Source organism: Populus trichocarpa, chromosome 4 (genome assembly GCF_000002775.5).
Source record: "Populus trichocarpa isolate Nisqually-1 chromosome 4, P.trichocarpa_v4.1, whole genome shotgun sequence".
NCBI lineage: Eukaryota > Viridiplantae > Streptophyta > Magnoliopsida > Malpighiales > Salicaceae > Populus > Populus trichocarpa.
This window is the reverse complement of record NC_037288.2, coordinates 1,942,085-1,956,734: the sequence shown is the minus strand read 5'-3', so window position 1 is coordinate 1,956,734 and position 14,650 is coordinate 1,942,085. Positions and strand designations below refer to the sequence as shown.

The window sequence follows — 14,650 nt, the reverse complement described above, 5'->3', positions numbered from 1 at the left end:
GACCACTTTTCAATAAACTAAATATTGAAAAATAAAATAAAAATAACTCAATTTAAAAAAAGAACAAAAACAAGTCAACCCCTCTTAAGCTCTGAAATTGGTGACCCTAGTCATGAACCCGAGACTAATCTTATAGAAGGCAAACCGTAAAAAATAATAATGCAAAACTAAAAAAAAGGTTAAAAAAATACATTATCTTTAAGAAAAAGGAAACAAAAAACTATGGAAACCCGAGCACACCTTCTAAACCTGATCCAATCTCTAAAACTAACAACCGGTAAATTTCTGGATTCAAGTTGAATCAAGAAACTTAATTCTCAACCAATTTAATTTTAAAAGATAAAATCATGAAAAAAAATATTAATTAAATTTAATAGAAAACAAAACTCATGGAGGATGAAATTATATATATATATATATATATATATATATATATATATATATATATATATAAACAATCTAAAAAATGATCCCAAACAAAACAAATAGCAATCAAAATAATAGGGATCAAATTTAACAGATAAAAAAATAGTAGCGGTGAAATTGAAAAACATTTATAATTTTATGAGGCAAGCATGTTTTATTTTTTTAAAAAAAAATAATGTGACTCCGGCCATAGACCTATAACAAATAAAAAAAGGGTGACATATGGAAAACATAAAAAAATATGGGAACCCAAAAAAAAAAGAATGTTAAAAAAAACCAAATAGAAGGCTCATAATAAAAAACAAAAGTCTAATCATTAATTATATAAATATTAAATAACAAAATTAAAAATTCATCAGCTTAAAAAAAATAAAACAAAACTGTGTGAACCTTTTAAAACCTGACAAATGTCTCAAACTCGCAACCCATTAAATTCTAGATTCGGGCTGAATCAATAAGCTCAATTTTTAACTAATTTAATATTGATTAGCGAAAGTAAATCCAACAAAGAAAAACAAATAAAAAGACTTGAGAAACCTGAGTTATTTTTAAAATCAATGAAAAATATTAGAGAAAGAAAATAAATTAAAAAGAAATTGAAAAAGTGAGAACATAATCCGAAAGATAAAAAAATAAAGGGAGATGAAATAGAAAAAAAATTAATCTTATAAATTGTTTAAAAAATAATATCAAATATTTAAGGATGCAATTAGTAAAAGATATTAATTTCAAGAATTACCAAAAAAACCCAACAAAGAACAATAACTAAAAGGCTTAAGATTACCGGGTCATTTTCAAAACCAAAAAAAAATTTAGCAGAAAGCAAGCTAAAACAATATGTAACCCAATCTCCTATTAAATAAATATTGAAGGATGAGACGGACAAAAAGTTAACTTAGACAAAGGAAAATAAAAAACCAAGCAAACCTAGAAAACATCATAAACCTGGTCAAATATTTAAAACTCGCAACCCGTAAAATCCTGAATTCATTTTCAATCAAAAATTTTATTACAAACCAATTTAAAAAACTTGTCAAAGCAAAAAAATTGACAATCAAAAGAATGAAGATTAAATTATTTGACAGGAAAAAAACAAAGGAGGGTGAAATTGTAAAGCAAAATCAATTTAAAAAATGATTTCGAACAAAAAAATAGCAATCAAAAGAACAATGATCAAATTTAATAGATGAAAAAAGTGAAGAGGGATGAAATTGAAAAGGCATACCAATTTTATAAATTATTCAAGATAATAAAATTATAATAAAAAGAATAAAGATCAAATTTGAAGAATTAAAAAATTAAAGGGTTATTCTAGAGTTGTTAAAGGTTTGTCATGAAAATCTAAATCTAGAGACAGATAAGAGAGGAGAAAAATGATTATCGATGCCACACAATTGGGAATCTTAAAACACGAGCCACCCCATTGCATCGGGGCGCCATGACAATTCCAACAATGTTAGTGATGGCAGCATTCGTTGGTCGGGCAACCTGCACGCGCCGGTTAAATGACTCGGGGGCTAGTAGCACTTACCAGTAAGTTTTTTAAAAAAACAATATCTAACATTTATTAAAATAAAACAATGTCCCTGAAATATCATGATATTAAAAAAAATCATGATAAAAAGATGAAAAAGCTTATATGAGAGAGTTATATTGATTTTATCTTTAAGGTATAAAAGTAATTTAACTATTTAAAAAAAAAATCAGAATTCCCTAAGTGAAAGACAGCATATTATTTTATTGTAGGGATACATAAATATTTTTACTATGTAAAAATATTAAATTATCAACTTAATCTTATATAAATTGTTAAAGATAATTGTGTTATAGTAAAGAGATAATGTTACTATCAATGCCTAGTTAAAATGTTTTTTTTTTAAGTAAGGAGCAATTCTGATTTGTCTCAGGAGCTACAATAAATTCTCAGGTTTTTTTGGTTAATCTAAGTTCAAGATGTAAGAAGTAAAAGCCTGAAGGATTTTCTAATTAAAGTGATTAAAGTGATTGATTTAATCTTGATGAGTAAAAATTGAATTGTTGAATCGTGTCGCAAATCTCTACTAGGAAATATATGTAGTATGGTGGGATTCCTACATTCGTGACGATTCGGTTGTAGCTTTGAGAAGTTTATCTTTAGAGGGCTTGACTTGAGGGTTTGTTCTTGCAAGGTTTTCTTTTCTTATTTTAGATGGGTTTTTTTAAAAATTGTTCATGGAGGTAGGCAATTCTTGATCCAAACATGGTAAATTTTTTATTGTAAATATTGCAAGTATTTGTTATTTTATTTTATTTTATTTTGTAAATATTGCAAGTGTTTGTTATTTTATTTTATTTTATTTTGTAAGTTTTGCACAACACGCAAAAAATCGTAAGATCACATGGCAATAACATCACGTACACAACCGAGCCATTTTGGAGGTACTATCACGTGGCGTGGGATACACTTTCCTCTAACGAGGACTTGGAATTGATTTTCTAACATGTGAGATGCCTTTTGGAGGATAAAATCGTAAGATCACATGGCAACAATACCTTACAAGAATTGGGCCCAAACCATCACATTTGGATCTAGAATACCAACCAACCATAGCTTAATTTTAAAATTTACAAAAGGATTAATTTTTTTCCAAAATGATTTAAGGATTTTGTATTTTGTAATTTAATAAATAAATCTCATCCAAAAATTTAAGAGATAAATTTAAATTTCGACTAGTGCATTCTATAGTAACGACTTTGTTAGAGTGGGGATTAAAGATTTTGACAAAAACAATAAATAGTGCAAAATAACTTTAATTACCTTCTGGTCTTGTCGCTGAAAGAGGAGGTGGGGGAGAAGGAAGAGCCACGGGCGGAGGTGGAAGAGGCGGTGAGTCCGCTGCGACTGCCGTTGCATTATAAAATAAATTAATTTCATAATGAATATAACAACTAGGAAACAAGACTCTTCCTCCTGTCCTGCTGCTGCAGCAAAAGGGCAAATCACCAATTGCTGCACTGAGACATTGATTGCAATCAAAGCTAGATAAATCCGGTGTGCACTGGGCAAGGCTGTATAGATTTCGGAACGCATCGAAAGACGTTTTGTTCACAGCAAACTTTTTAGCACCTGGAGGAGCACTTGCAGCTCGAGCAGCCAAATCATTCACGGTGGTTCCCACTAGATTGTTAAAACGCTGGGGTTCGGTTGTGATATTCTGTAAGTTCCACATGTAGTAACCAGGGTTTTGATCCACCTTAGAGAAAAAGTTCACGTTAGAGTAACGTAGGATGCACGCATCGTAATACACAATGGACGCTATTCCGATTGGGCAACGCTGGACTATATCTTTGGTGGCGAAGGTGACACAATTTTGGCAAACAGTGTTTCTAACATCGCCACGGCAGATAAACAGGCCGTACACTTGATCAGTGTTCTTCCCGAAAGAGGTGTTGTAGAATCCAATGGTATTATTCCGGGTTGCATTCGAGGCAAGTGAAGAGAGGAGGAGATTTAGATTGACTCGGTAGGTGCTGTTTAATGTGGAGGTGGTTGCGTTATGGCAATTATGATAGAGGTAATTGGCATCCTCCTGTGCTAGAGTGATAATAGCAAGGGTAAGCAACGAGAGCAGGATAACGTTGACTTTGAGAGAGTTCATCTTTTTGGTGATCAGCAAGCTAGCAGCCCTCATGGTGGAAGAAAGAAAGTTATATCTTTTTATCAGATGAAAGGTAATGTGGAAAAGGAATGGAAAGAAGCTTAGCAAAACTGGTTATCAAGCTCTCTAGCTAGCAGCGCTCATGGTGGAAAAAAGAAAGTTATCTTTTATCGGCTTAATTTAGCCAGCTTAGCAAAACTGGAGATTGAAGTCAACGAAAAAAGTCACGCCACATTTATTGTTCTCTTATTGGGAAAAAAGTCAATGATAAATGGGATGTGTTGTAATATAGAAAATATTGTACTTTTCTTGTATATATGTATCTTGCACAGTGCACTACACAGTATCTACTATATGTTGTCCTAGTCATATTTATATAAAAGATGGCTACTGATTATATAAGTTCTTCAATCAATAATAAGTTGTGCTGCAATTTGGTATCAGAGACTAAAATATCTAAACAGATTTACGCTTGTTTCTTCTCCCTCTAATCGGCACATCCTCTTTTTCTTTGCCAAAGAACCTGCTGCAAACGTTTTTCCTCTAAAAAATAACGTTTTTCATCTTCTTTCCTCTTCCCTGCCTCAGTTCTGAAAAATTGCATTGTGTCCAGTCTACACTCTTGTAAACAGATATCATATCAGTAGCCAACTTCGGCTCCCTCTGCAGAAATTCTACTGCAGATTCATTTCAGCATCAACTATCCAACTTCTCCTAGCTTTGTAATATATTTGGGCACTCTGCACAGCAATGCTCCTAGCTTGTGCACCATGATAATCACGCCTTGCCCAACCTCTCTTTTAGTGACGCTTCCACAACAAATTTTGTCACTTGGTTTCCTGATACTGGGGTAAATCAGCATGTTACTCCAGATATTGCCGGCATGACACATGCAGAACCTTATCTTAGTAATGATCAATTGCATGTTGGTGATGGTAAAGGACTTGTCATATCTCATATAGCCCATAATATCTTACGTACCCCTAAACGAGTTTTTATGTTGTCTAATGTCTTGCATGTTCCAAAAATTAAAAAAAAAAATCTTATCTGTTCAACAATTCTGCCGTGAAAACTGTGTCTTTTTTTCATTTCACTCTTCTGTTTTCTATGTTAATGATCTTATAACCAAGGAGGTTCTGCTTTCCGATCAGAGTAAAGATGGCTTTTACATCCTTTCAGAGTCTTCTGCCACGTTTATGCCCTAAGCTTTTCTGTCTGCTAGTTTATTCACCTCTGCTGATATTTGGCATCGTTGACTCGGTCACCCAAGCTCCTAGGTTCTGAGTTTCTTAGTGTCAAATAAAAAGGTCACTTGTACGTCTCGTCTTTTAAATTTTCAGTATCTAACATGTCTGTTAGGAAAATCATTATGTTTGTCATTAGGACCTACGGTCACAAAACATCTGCTCCTCTTGAACTAATTTTTAGTGATGTTTGGGGCCCTGCCCCTGTTTTATCTTCTGATAGTTTCTGTTATTTTGTGATCTTTATGGAAGCGCACACAAAATTTATTTGGTTTTATCCTCTTAGTGTCAAATCTGATGTGTTTAATGTGTTTCATCAATTTCGTTTTGGTTGAACGACAATTCTCTCGCAAAATAAAATCAGTACAAACTGATTGTGGTGGTGAATATCATAAATTAAATTCCTTTTTCAAAACTATTGGTATTCATCATCACATCATATGTCTACATACGCATGAACAAAATGGTACTGTTGAGTGTCGCTACCGTCATATTGTCGAAACTGGTCTTACCCATCTTGGTCACTATAAGGCACCTTTAAAATTCTGGAATTATGCATTTGAAACCTCTGTTTATCTTATTAATCGTATGCTGACATTGGTCTTACAAAACAAATCTATGTTTGAATGTCTGTTTCATCAACCACCTGATTATAGTTTCCTGCGTACTTTCGGATGTCTCTACTTTTCGTTTCTTCAACCATATAATGTTCATAAGCTAGACTATCACTCTACTCCTTGTGTGTTTCTAGGTTATAGTTCATGTCATCTAGGTTATCGTTGTCTTGACTTGTCTTCTGATCGTATTTACATCTCCCGTCATGTTCGCTTCCATGAACATTCCTTTCCATTTCTTAAGTCTGATCATGTTTATACCATAACCCATTCTAACCCACAGTCGACCCCTATCTCCCACCTTCCTGCCTTAACATACTTCTCATCACACAACCTACCTCAAACACCAACCCTCCCCACACACTCCTCGATCCCTTTACCATCATTTGCAACTATGTCTCTTGATCATTTTACAGGTTCAGGTTCTGTTGCTATGAACATCACAGCATCTGACTCTCCTCCTTCTGCTACACCCCCAGCTTCCCCGTCAGGCCCTGCATCTCCTTCACAGGTCCCTGCACAGTCACCACCAGGCTTAGATCTCTGTATTGATCTTTCCAGCTACTCCATTCCACTGCAGCAAACGCCCATCAGGTCTTCTGACTCTCCTGCTCTAGTGGTTTACCGACAGCACCCCATGGTGCTGCGTCCCCGACAGCACAAGTCTATCAACTTGAGCTCAGTTTCTACCTCTCCACTACCTCCTAACTCACTGGTAACATGTTCCTCTGCTCATGAACCTTTGTCTTTCAAAGAAGCTAACCGTTTTCTGTGCTGGCATTCTGCTATGAGATCTAAAATTACAACTTTACATGCCAATGGTACTTGGTTTTTTGTTCCATATAAGCCTTTTATGAATGTTGTTGGTTGCCGATGGGTTTACAAAATCAAGCACCGAGCTTATGGTATTGTTGAACGTTACAAGGCGCGTTTGGTTATATGAGGGTTCATGCAACAGGAAGGTATCGACTACTCAGAAACCTTCAGTCATGTTGTTAAACCGACCACTGTCCACCTAGTCCTTGTCATTGTCGTATGTAATCGTTAGCAGATACGACAACTTGATGTTCATAATGTCTTTCTCAATTATTCACTTCAGGAGGTTGTTTATATGCAATAACCCATGAAATTTGTCGACCATGTCTTGCCAACTCATGTGTGTCGCCTTTACAAGTCTTTTATGGTTTAAAATAAGCCCCGCGGGCTTGGTACAAACGACTGAGTGACTTTCTTCTGTCGGTTGGCTTTCACGCTTCCATGGTTGATACTTCCTTATTCATTCTGAATGTGAATCATGATATTTGTTATTTGCTTGTCTATGTGGATGACATTTTGCTTACTGGTAGTAACTCCACTTTGATTCAACGTCTTGTTATCCTGCTGAGTTCAGAATTCAAACTCCAAGATCTGGGTAATGCTCACTATTTCTTGGGGATTGAAGTTACTCCCACCAGTATGGGTCTCATGCTTAGTCAACATAAATATGCTCTTGATATCCTGAGTCATGCTGGTATGTCATCGTGCAAGCCTGTTGATACACTAGCTTTTGCCTCCAAGAGTGGCCTACCGACTAGTGAGCCATTCTCGGACCCCACTTGTTTTCGTCAAATTATTGGTGCTTTTCAGTATCTCACATTTACTAGACCAAACATATGTTATGTTGTCAATAAGGTATGTCAGTTTATGCATGCTCCTACTAAGAGTCATTGGGCGGCTGTCAAACGTATACTACAATACTTGAAAGGTACGTCTTCCTTTGGTCTTCACCTTACTCGTGGCTCATTGTTATCACTTCATGGTTTTACTGATGCTGATTGGGTGGGGAGCATTGATGATCGAAAGTCTACGGGTGGCTACATTGTCTTTCTCGGCACCACTCCCATTTCATGGAAATTTGGCAAGCAACGTACTGTTGCTCGCTCCTCCACTAAAGTAGAATATAAAGCATTAGTTGATGGTACTGCTAAGGTTCTTTGGCTTCGCTATCTTTTAACAGATTTATGTTTTTCTCCCAGTCTTGTTACCACCATTTGGTGCGACAATTTGGGTGCTACGTATTTGTATGCTAATCCTATCTTCCATGCACGTACAAATCATGTTGTGGTTGATTATCACTTTGTTCGTGATAGAGTGGCTAAAAAGGAGATACAAATTCGTTTTATATCCTCCAAAGACCAAGTAGCTGATGTTCTTACTAAGTCATTTCCCCACTCTGCTTTTGCTTCTTTGCGGTTCAAGCTTCATGTGGTTCACCCATCTTTAGCTTGAGGGGGTGTATTATGGGATTTGTTGTAATATAGAAAATATTGTACTTTACTTGTATATATTTATCCTGCGTAATGCGCTATACAATAACTAGAACTTATGATATATATATATATATATATATATATATATATATATATAAAAGAAATGACTACTGATTATGTAAGTCCTTCAATCAATCATAAGTTCTGCTTTAACTATAGTGGACAGAGATCATGGAGTCCCTTGCTTTCTACTACTATGTGTTCATTTCTTAGAAATTTCTATATCAAGTTTTTCTATTAGAGAGGATTAACACTGGCACTGGCACTTATTGATTGATCGCAATCTTTACTTTAGAATAACTAATTAAAATCATTTAATATTATATCATTTTATTAATTAATTAAATAATATACACTCTATAATAATGGATAAAAAATAGCAAATTTTTTAATAGAAACATAGTGTTAGATATCTTCTTTTCTCATTATTTAAAATTACCTATTAGTTCACTCAAATCCAAGTTTTTAATTTCTAATTTATATATGATTTTTTTTTTATAGATGAACTATGTTTTTAAAACTAAAAAATATTTATTTTAAATTAATATTTTTAATATGTCTAGCCTTGTATATTATTTCAATCAAGTGAACACCACCCACCCTTTTTATACGACGTGTATTATAACTTATAGTGGTAAAAAAAGCATAACCGTTATGTTGTGTGAAGCATCTAGTGGTAATGTAAATAATAAGGTGACACGTGTAATGAAATTCATGGTGGTTGGTGGTGGTTAGATTTTTTTTTTCCCCTCCAACTCTTCTTTAAATTTTTGTTGTGTCAATAAAAAAATTACCGTTTTCCTGTATTTTTTTTTTAATTGTGGTTTTTTTTACTCGTCTTTATTTGTAATTGTTTAGAACCAAAAGAATCTATATTTTTAGAAGTGTTACAGTGTGATTGATTGGACTGATGATCTAGATCCACTAAAAAAAACCTCCAGAAAAGAACAAGATCTGGCCCAACGACACCCCCACCACCTACCCTCCAACAGAACAACGATCCCACCCCCACCAATAGTAATCTTGACCTGGTTCATCACTGTGATCTCGTCCGTCAATCTAAGATTCTAATATTTGCCATGATTGTTGCCAACAAGCCACTTGTCGTTGTATCGTTAGCTGGCCCACGTCATTTATAAACAAGTAATCCAAATCAAATCTGGGCAGGTTAATGGAGTTATAGGCGTACTTGTGTTTGGATAAAATGCTGGTGTAACTGACTTTTCAAATGTACAAGGGTCGTGAAAACCAAGTCAAGAAAAGATCAATGTACCTACCTAAGAAGAAACAAAAATAAAACATGTAAAATATTAATAAAAAAATAATTGGCCAAGTTTTACATGGTTTGACCCGAGATTTTTCATTGCTATTTAAGTTAGTATTTTTATTTCAGTTTCGTCATTCATATTGATTTATAATTTTTATTTATTTTTTATTGACGCAAGTGGTTACTTCATCAAATAAAAAAAATATTCTAAGAAACATGATTACTACACATAACAACTAAGTATATGACTTGTATTAGTGGAATAAATATCTTAGTCTATTTATCAAATATTTAATTAATTAGATGAAAGTATAAACATTTTGTTTTGCTATTATGAATTTTTATACATATAAAGAATGCATTAAATGTAGAATTTGAGAGAATTTTCATCTTTTGGGTGATCAGCTAGCTAGCAGGCCTCACGGTGGAAGAAAGAAAGTTGTATCTCTTATCGGCTTTAGCCAGCTTAGCAAAACTGGAGATTGAAGTCATTGAAAAAAAAGTCAATATCAAGCTTTTCTACAAGAGAGGATTAATTAGCACTGGCACTTATTGATCGAGCGCAATCTTTACTTTAGAATAACTAATTAAAATCATTTAATATTATGTATCATTTTACTAATTAATTAAATAATATACACTCTATAATAATGGTTAAAAATAGCAATTTTTTAATAGAAACATATTGTTAGATATCTTCTTTTCACATTATTTAAAATTACCTATTAGTTCACTTTTAATAAACAAAATATTCTTGTTAGACTGATAACTTCCTTTTCTTTTCTAGGAAAATTAAATAGTAGTTTCATTACATTGTTTAAATAAAGTGCAAATAAATTATTATTTTAATACAGAAATTATAACTTGATAATTGACAATACAACCGGTGTAATATTCTTTGAAGTAACAACTATAGTCCTTTCAATATTTTGGACCCTTTGCTAAGTTCATATTTGATATTTCAGGAAAAAAAAAATTTATTACAAGCATATTTAAAAATCAGAACAATATTATTTAAGTCATGCTTTTATAAGAAAAAAATTTATATATTACATAACATATATATATATATACACACACACATACACACAAACACACTAGTTACGTAACCCGCGCTCCGCCGGGGGTCAAATATTTTTATTTTTCATAAAAATATTATATATGCATATTTTTTCAACGCATTTTTGTACTTCAAAAAAATTAACAAATTAAAAAGTTTATGCACACATGTAATCAAATAAATTGAAAACTATATGTGCTCATGAATAAATAAATAAATCATTAATGACATCTAAAAACAAAACTTGAAAAACCAAGAGACAAATGTAGATTAAGATATTTAATCTCGCAAGATAGGACATTTAACCGACCATGTTTTCTAATTTTTGTTTATTAAAATATTTTTTATTTAATCAAACGATAATAAAAATAGACAAACATGTTAAATTGATTGAATAAAAAAAAACAAGAATAATATGTACGGCTACACATATTAGAAATATCATCTGAAAATAAATATTTTTTATTTTCATAAACATAGTTTATCTATAAAAAAGATTAAAAAAAATCATAAATGAATAAAAAAAACCTCTTTAAAAATTAAACTCATAACCAAAAAAATCATCATTGTTTAAAAGAGGCTCTCTAAACAAAATAAAAGAGAAAAAAGGTATTATGTAAATATAAATAATTTTTTTTTAAGAAAATAAAAAAAAAGAATTAATTGAAATTCAAAAAATAGGGAAAAAAGGGTCAGGCCAGCCCGTTTAGCCCATTTCACCAAGGCCCACGCGACTGGACCTTTTTTTTAATCTGTGCGTCCGCCTTTTTTTTTAAAAAAGAAACAGACGATGCGTCGCATGCTGAGGCAAACGACCCCGTCGCCTGTTTTGCCCAGATTCCAGCCATTATGGTGGCTGGAAAATCGGGGTTTATGTTTTTTTGACTTAAAAACCTGTTTTGCAACCTGTTTTTGACCCAAAACACCTTAGAAAATCATGATAAACCTATCAATGACCTCAAAAAACTACCCTAAAAACTGAACTCAACCCAAAACTAAAAATCAACTCGAGCTAAGTTCTGTTTTTTCAAGAACATTTAAGGTATAAAAACATCTAGTAGGAACCCCTCCTCATCAAATGAAACAATTTAACACAAATACCCCCATGTTGGTGGTCTAAATCGATGTCAACGACATGTTTTTTTTTCTATCGCTGAAATCCAACGATCTATTTCTCTCCTCTCTCAACTAAGGACCAAAAAATAACAAGAATAAAATTTTATACCAAAATGGAATTGGAACAATTTCGAGGGATCAAATTTGTATAATTTACATAATTGTTTAAGTTGGAGGACCAAGTGCATCTTTTTCAAAACTTATAGTACGCCACTCATGTTTGCCATGTTTTTCATTTCGGTATCCCCTCTTCCATTCTCACCCTTTCATAAAAATTTGAAATCAATTGCTCCTTAAATAGAATTAAATCGCCTAAAAACATTTGAGGATCAAATTGAAAAAATATAAAATTTTGCACAGTCCATCCATAGTAAAATGTGAGAGGATGAACAGTAAAAAATGCATGGTAAAAATCCCACTTGGTTTAGATTATAAGGTAATATATATATATATATATATATATATATATATATATATATATATATATATATATATATAGAGAGAGAGAGAGAGAGAGAGAGAGAGAGAGAGAGAGAGAGAGAGAGAGAGAGAGAGAGAGAGAGAGAGAGAAGAAAACTTTAGTCTTTCTTGCAATCAACAACATAAGATGGATCTATTGTAAAGAAATATTAATTTAATAATTTGCTAAATTTTATTAAATTAATATTTCTTTACAATAGATCCTTCAATGACATGTTTTAAAGTATTTTCACAGCTTTGTTAATTTTAAATGATGTAGTATATAGGTTAGGGATGGTTTAAGAGGGTTTTTTTTTTAATAATATTTAAGATTTTTTATAATGCATGTGTTGGCATATAAAAAACGAAATTAAATAGTGTTAAGAAATTATATATTGTTGTTTTAGTCTTTTTCCTAATTAGATATGGAATGAGTACAATTACTAATAATTAGATTTTATGAAAAAAGGAAAAGTTAATTAAATTATTAATTATTAGCTTTATATGAAAAAAACAAAAAAAAATCCATATTAAAATTCCTATTTTAGTTATAAAATTAATACAATTTAGTTAAATCAACTATTTTTATGTAATATTTATGCTTTTTATATATAGTTATGGGTTATAAGATAAATAGGATAAAAACATGTTTCTATCAATATTAGTGCATAGTTTTAGGTTTTTCCGTTATTTGTTTTTTGGAGTGTTTGAAAATATAATAGTAGATATTTTTTAAAATATTTTTTTGTTTATAAATATATTAAAATAATATTTTTTTTATTTTTAAAATATATTTTTGACATTAGCAAATCAAAACAATAAAAACACATAAAAAAATAATTTTAAGAAAAAAAAATTTAAATTTTTAGCAAACCTCTATTTAAAATGGAATCTTAAACAGTAGCTTCAAACCGGACTTTAGTCCCTTGCCACAACCCCTAGCCATTTAATATATTTATACCCTTCTCGCAGGAACCTAATGCTATAAACACCAAAGGGTTACCTTTGGAGGGGTACCAAACTCCGACTTCTTCTATTTTTTATTACATAAAAAGAAAGCTAAAAGTCTTTAATTTAATTAATTTTCAAAGAGTCTTTGGATAGAATTATAAAAACAATTAAACCAACTAACGTCGGTTTCATTCTTTATTTAAACAATAAAGCTCTTGCCTTCTCTTTTTTTCATTTTCAATAATTTTTTTCTTTTAATGGAATCTTTTTATAGCCTAATTAAATAAAATTATATTTTAAATTATCATAAAAATAAAAAATTAAGAAATAGAGAACTACATGAAAAAAAGTGAAAATACATGGCCTATTTTAAATTCACTACAATTTCTATTTGGATTCTAAAATTCATCTTGTTCATTATTCGGTCCCTATATTAGAGAGATGTGAGAGAAATTCATTGGAAATAGCTAAAAGAAAGAACATTATTGGGTTAGCTATTTTTCAACAAAGAAACTCATTGTTTATAGTGTCGATAAATTCTATTTAACAATGAAGATTCGATTGTGCTGGTTTCAAATCTTTATCTTACTTGTAAAAATTGATTGGGCTCAATTTAAAGATTTTTTGTTTGGTTGATTTTCATACTTGTTTTGGGTTATTTTGGTGTGTTTTAGTGTAATTAAATAATTTAGAAAAGCTTTTATGGTGTTTATTAAGTATTTTTATTTATATATGAAAATTGATTGAAAAATAAATTTTCTAAAAAAAACTTTGCCATTGTATTTTTTTTTTTTTTCTACCACGCAATGCGTTATTTGTTTCTCTTCTTAAAAAAAATAAAGGGCACACCAAATGTCATCCACATCTTTTAAAACATGTGGTAGAACTTGGGCTTGTTAACCCAACTAAATTTATTTTGAACTCGAGATCCTTCAGATTTGGCCCAAAGCCCAGAACTGATGGCAAGTTCATAGAGTGGGTTTCTCCATGTTGGATAGTAGTGGCCTTCAAAAAAAGAATTAAAGAATTGGCCCATTTAAAACTTCACTCTATAAATTTAGTTTGTCTTTTAATTTTTGGGTTCTCCATCTCTTCCATTCTACTTCTGAGGAAGTCAGCATTCCAGTCTTGTTTCGAATTATTGAGGAGATTTTTTTCTCTGCGTTATTGTAGGATCGAAAATATTTCTACCACAAACTATCGAATTTATAGCAAGATGGTCCTTGTAATTTTAAAATTATGGGTTAAGTGGATCTTATGTTTATGATAATTAAATAAAATATTCATTTCCATATACGGGATCACCTAAATCTTTTTTTAATAACTATATATTCTAAGTTTATCAAGTGTCACTAAAACAATATTTGACATAATTTTATTAATTACATAAATTATTATTATGATATTTTCCACCCACAAATTTTCAATTCTAATCCTCCATACCTCCATAAATAGAGGGCTTTAACTGTATAAAGAGGAGCAGGATAGAGAGACAAGTTCTCTTCAAGCATTGAATCTCTACCATAAAGCTCTCAAGCTACACTTTTTCCTTGTTTTTTTTTAAAA

General features: G+C 31.6%; 1 protein-coding gene across 8 annotated transcripts in view; it reads right to left on the bottom strand.

Annotated features, from left to right (window-relative positions):
• Positions 1-14,650, bottom strand: part of LOC7458570 (cysteine-rich receptor-like protein kinase 10) — a 44,417-nt gene that overhangs the window by 3,526 nt on the left and 26,241 nt on the right. For 2 of the 8 annotated variants that reach the window (XM_052451865.1, XM_052451866.1), the window contains exon 3: positions 3,224-3,765. The exons of 5 other annotated variants lie outside the window; for them this stretch is intronic. In XM_052451865.1, coding sequence (XP_052307825.1) covers positions 3,224-3,765 — 542 coding nt within the window. Of the gene's footprint in view, positions 1-3,223; positions 4,261-14,650 lie in introns of those variants that run through there. One more of the 8 variants, XM_024599362.2, reaches the window with a different exon arrangement.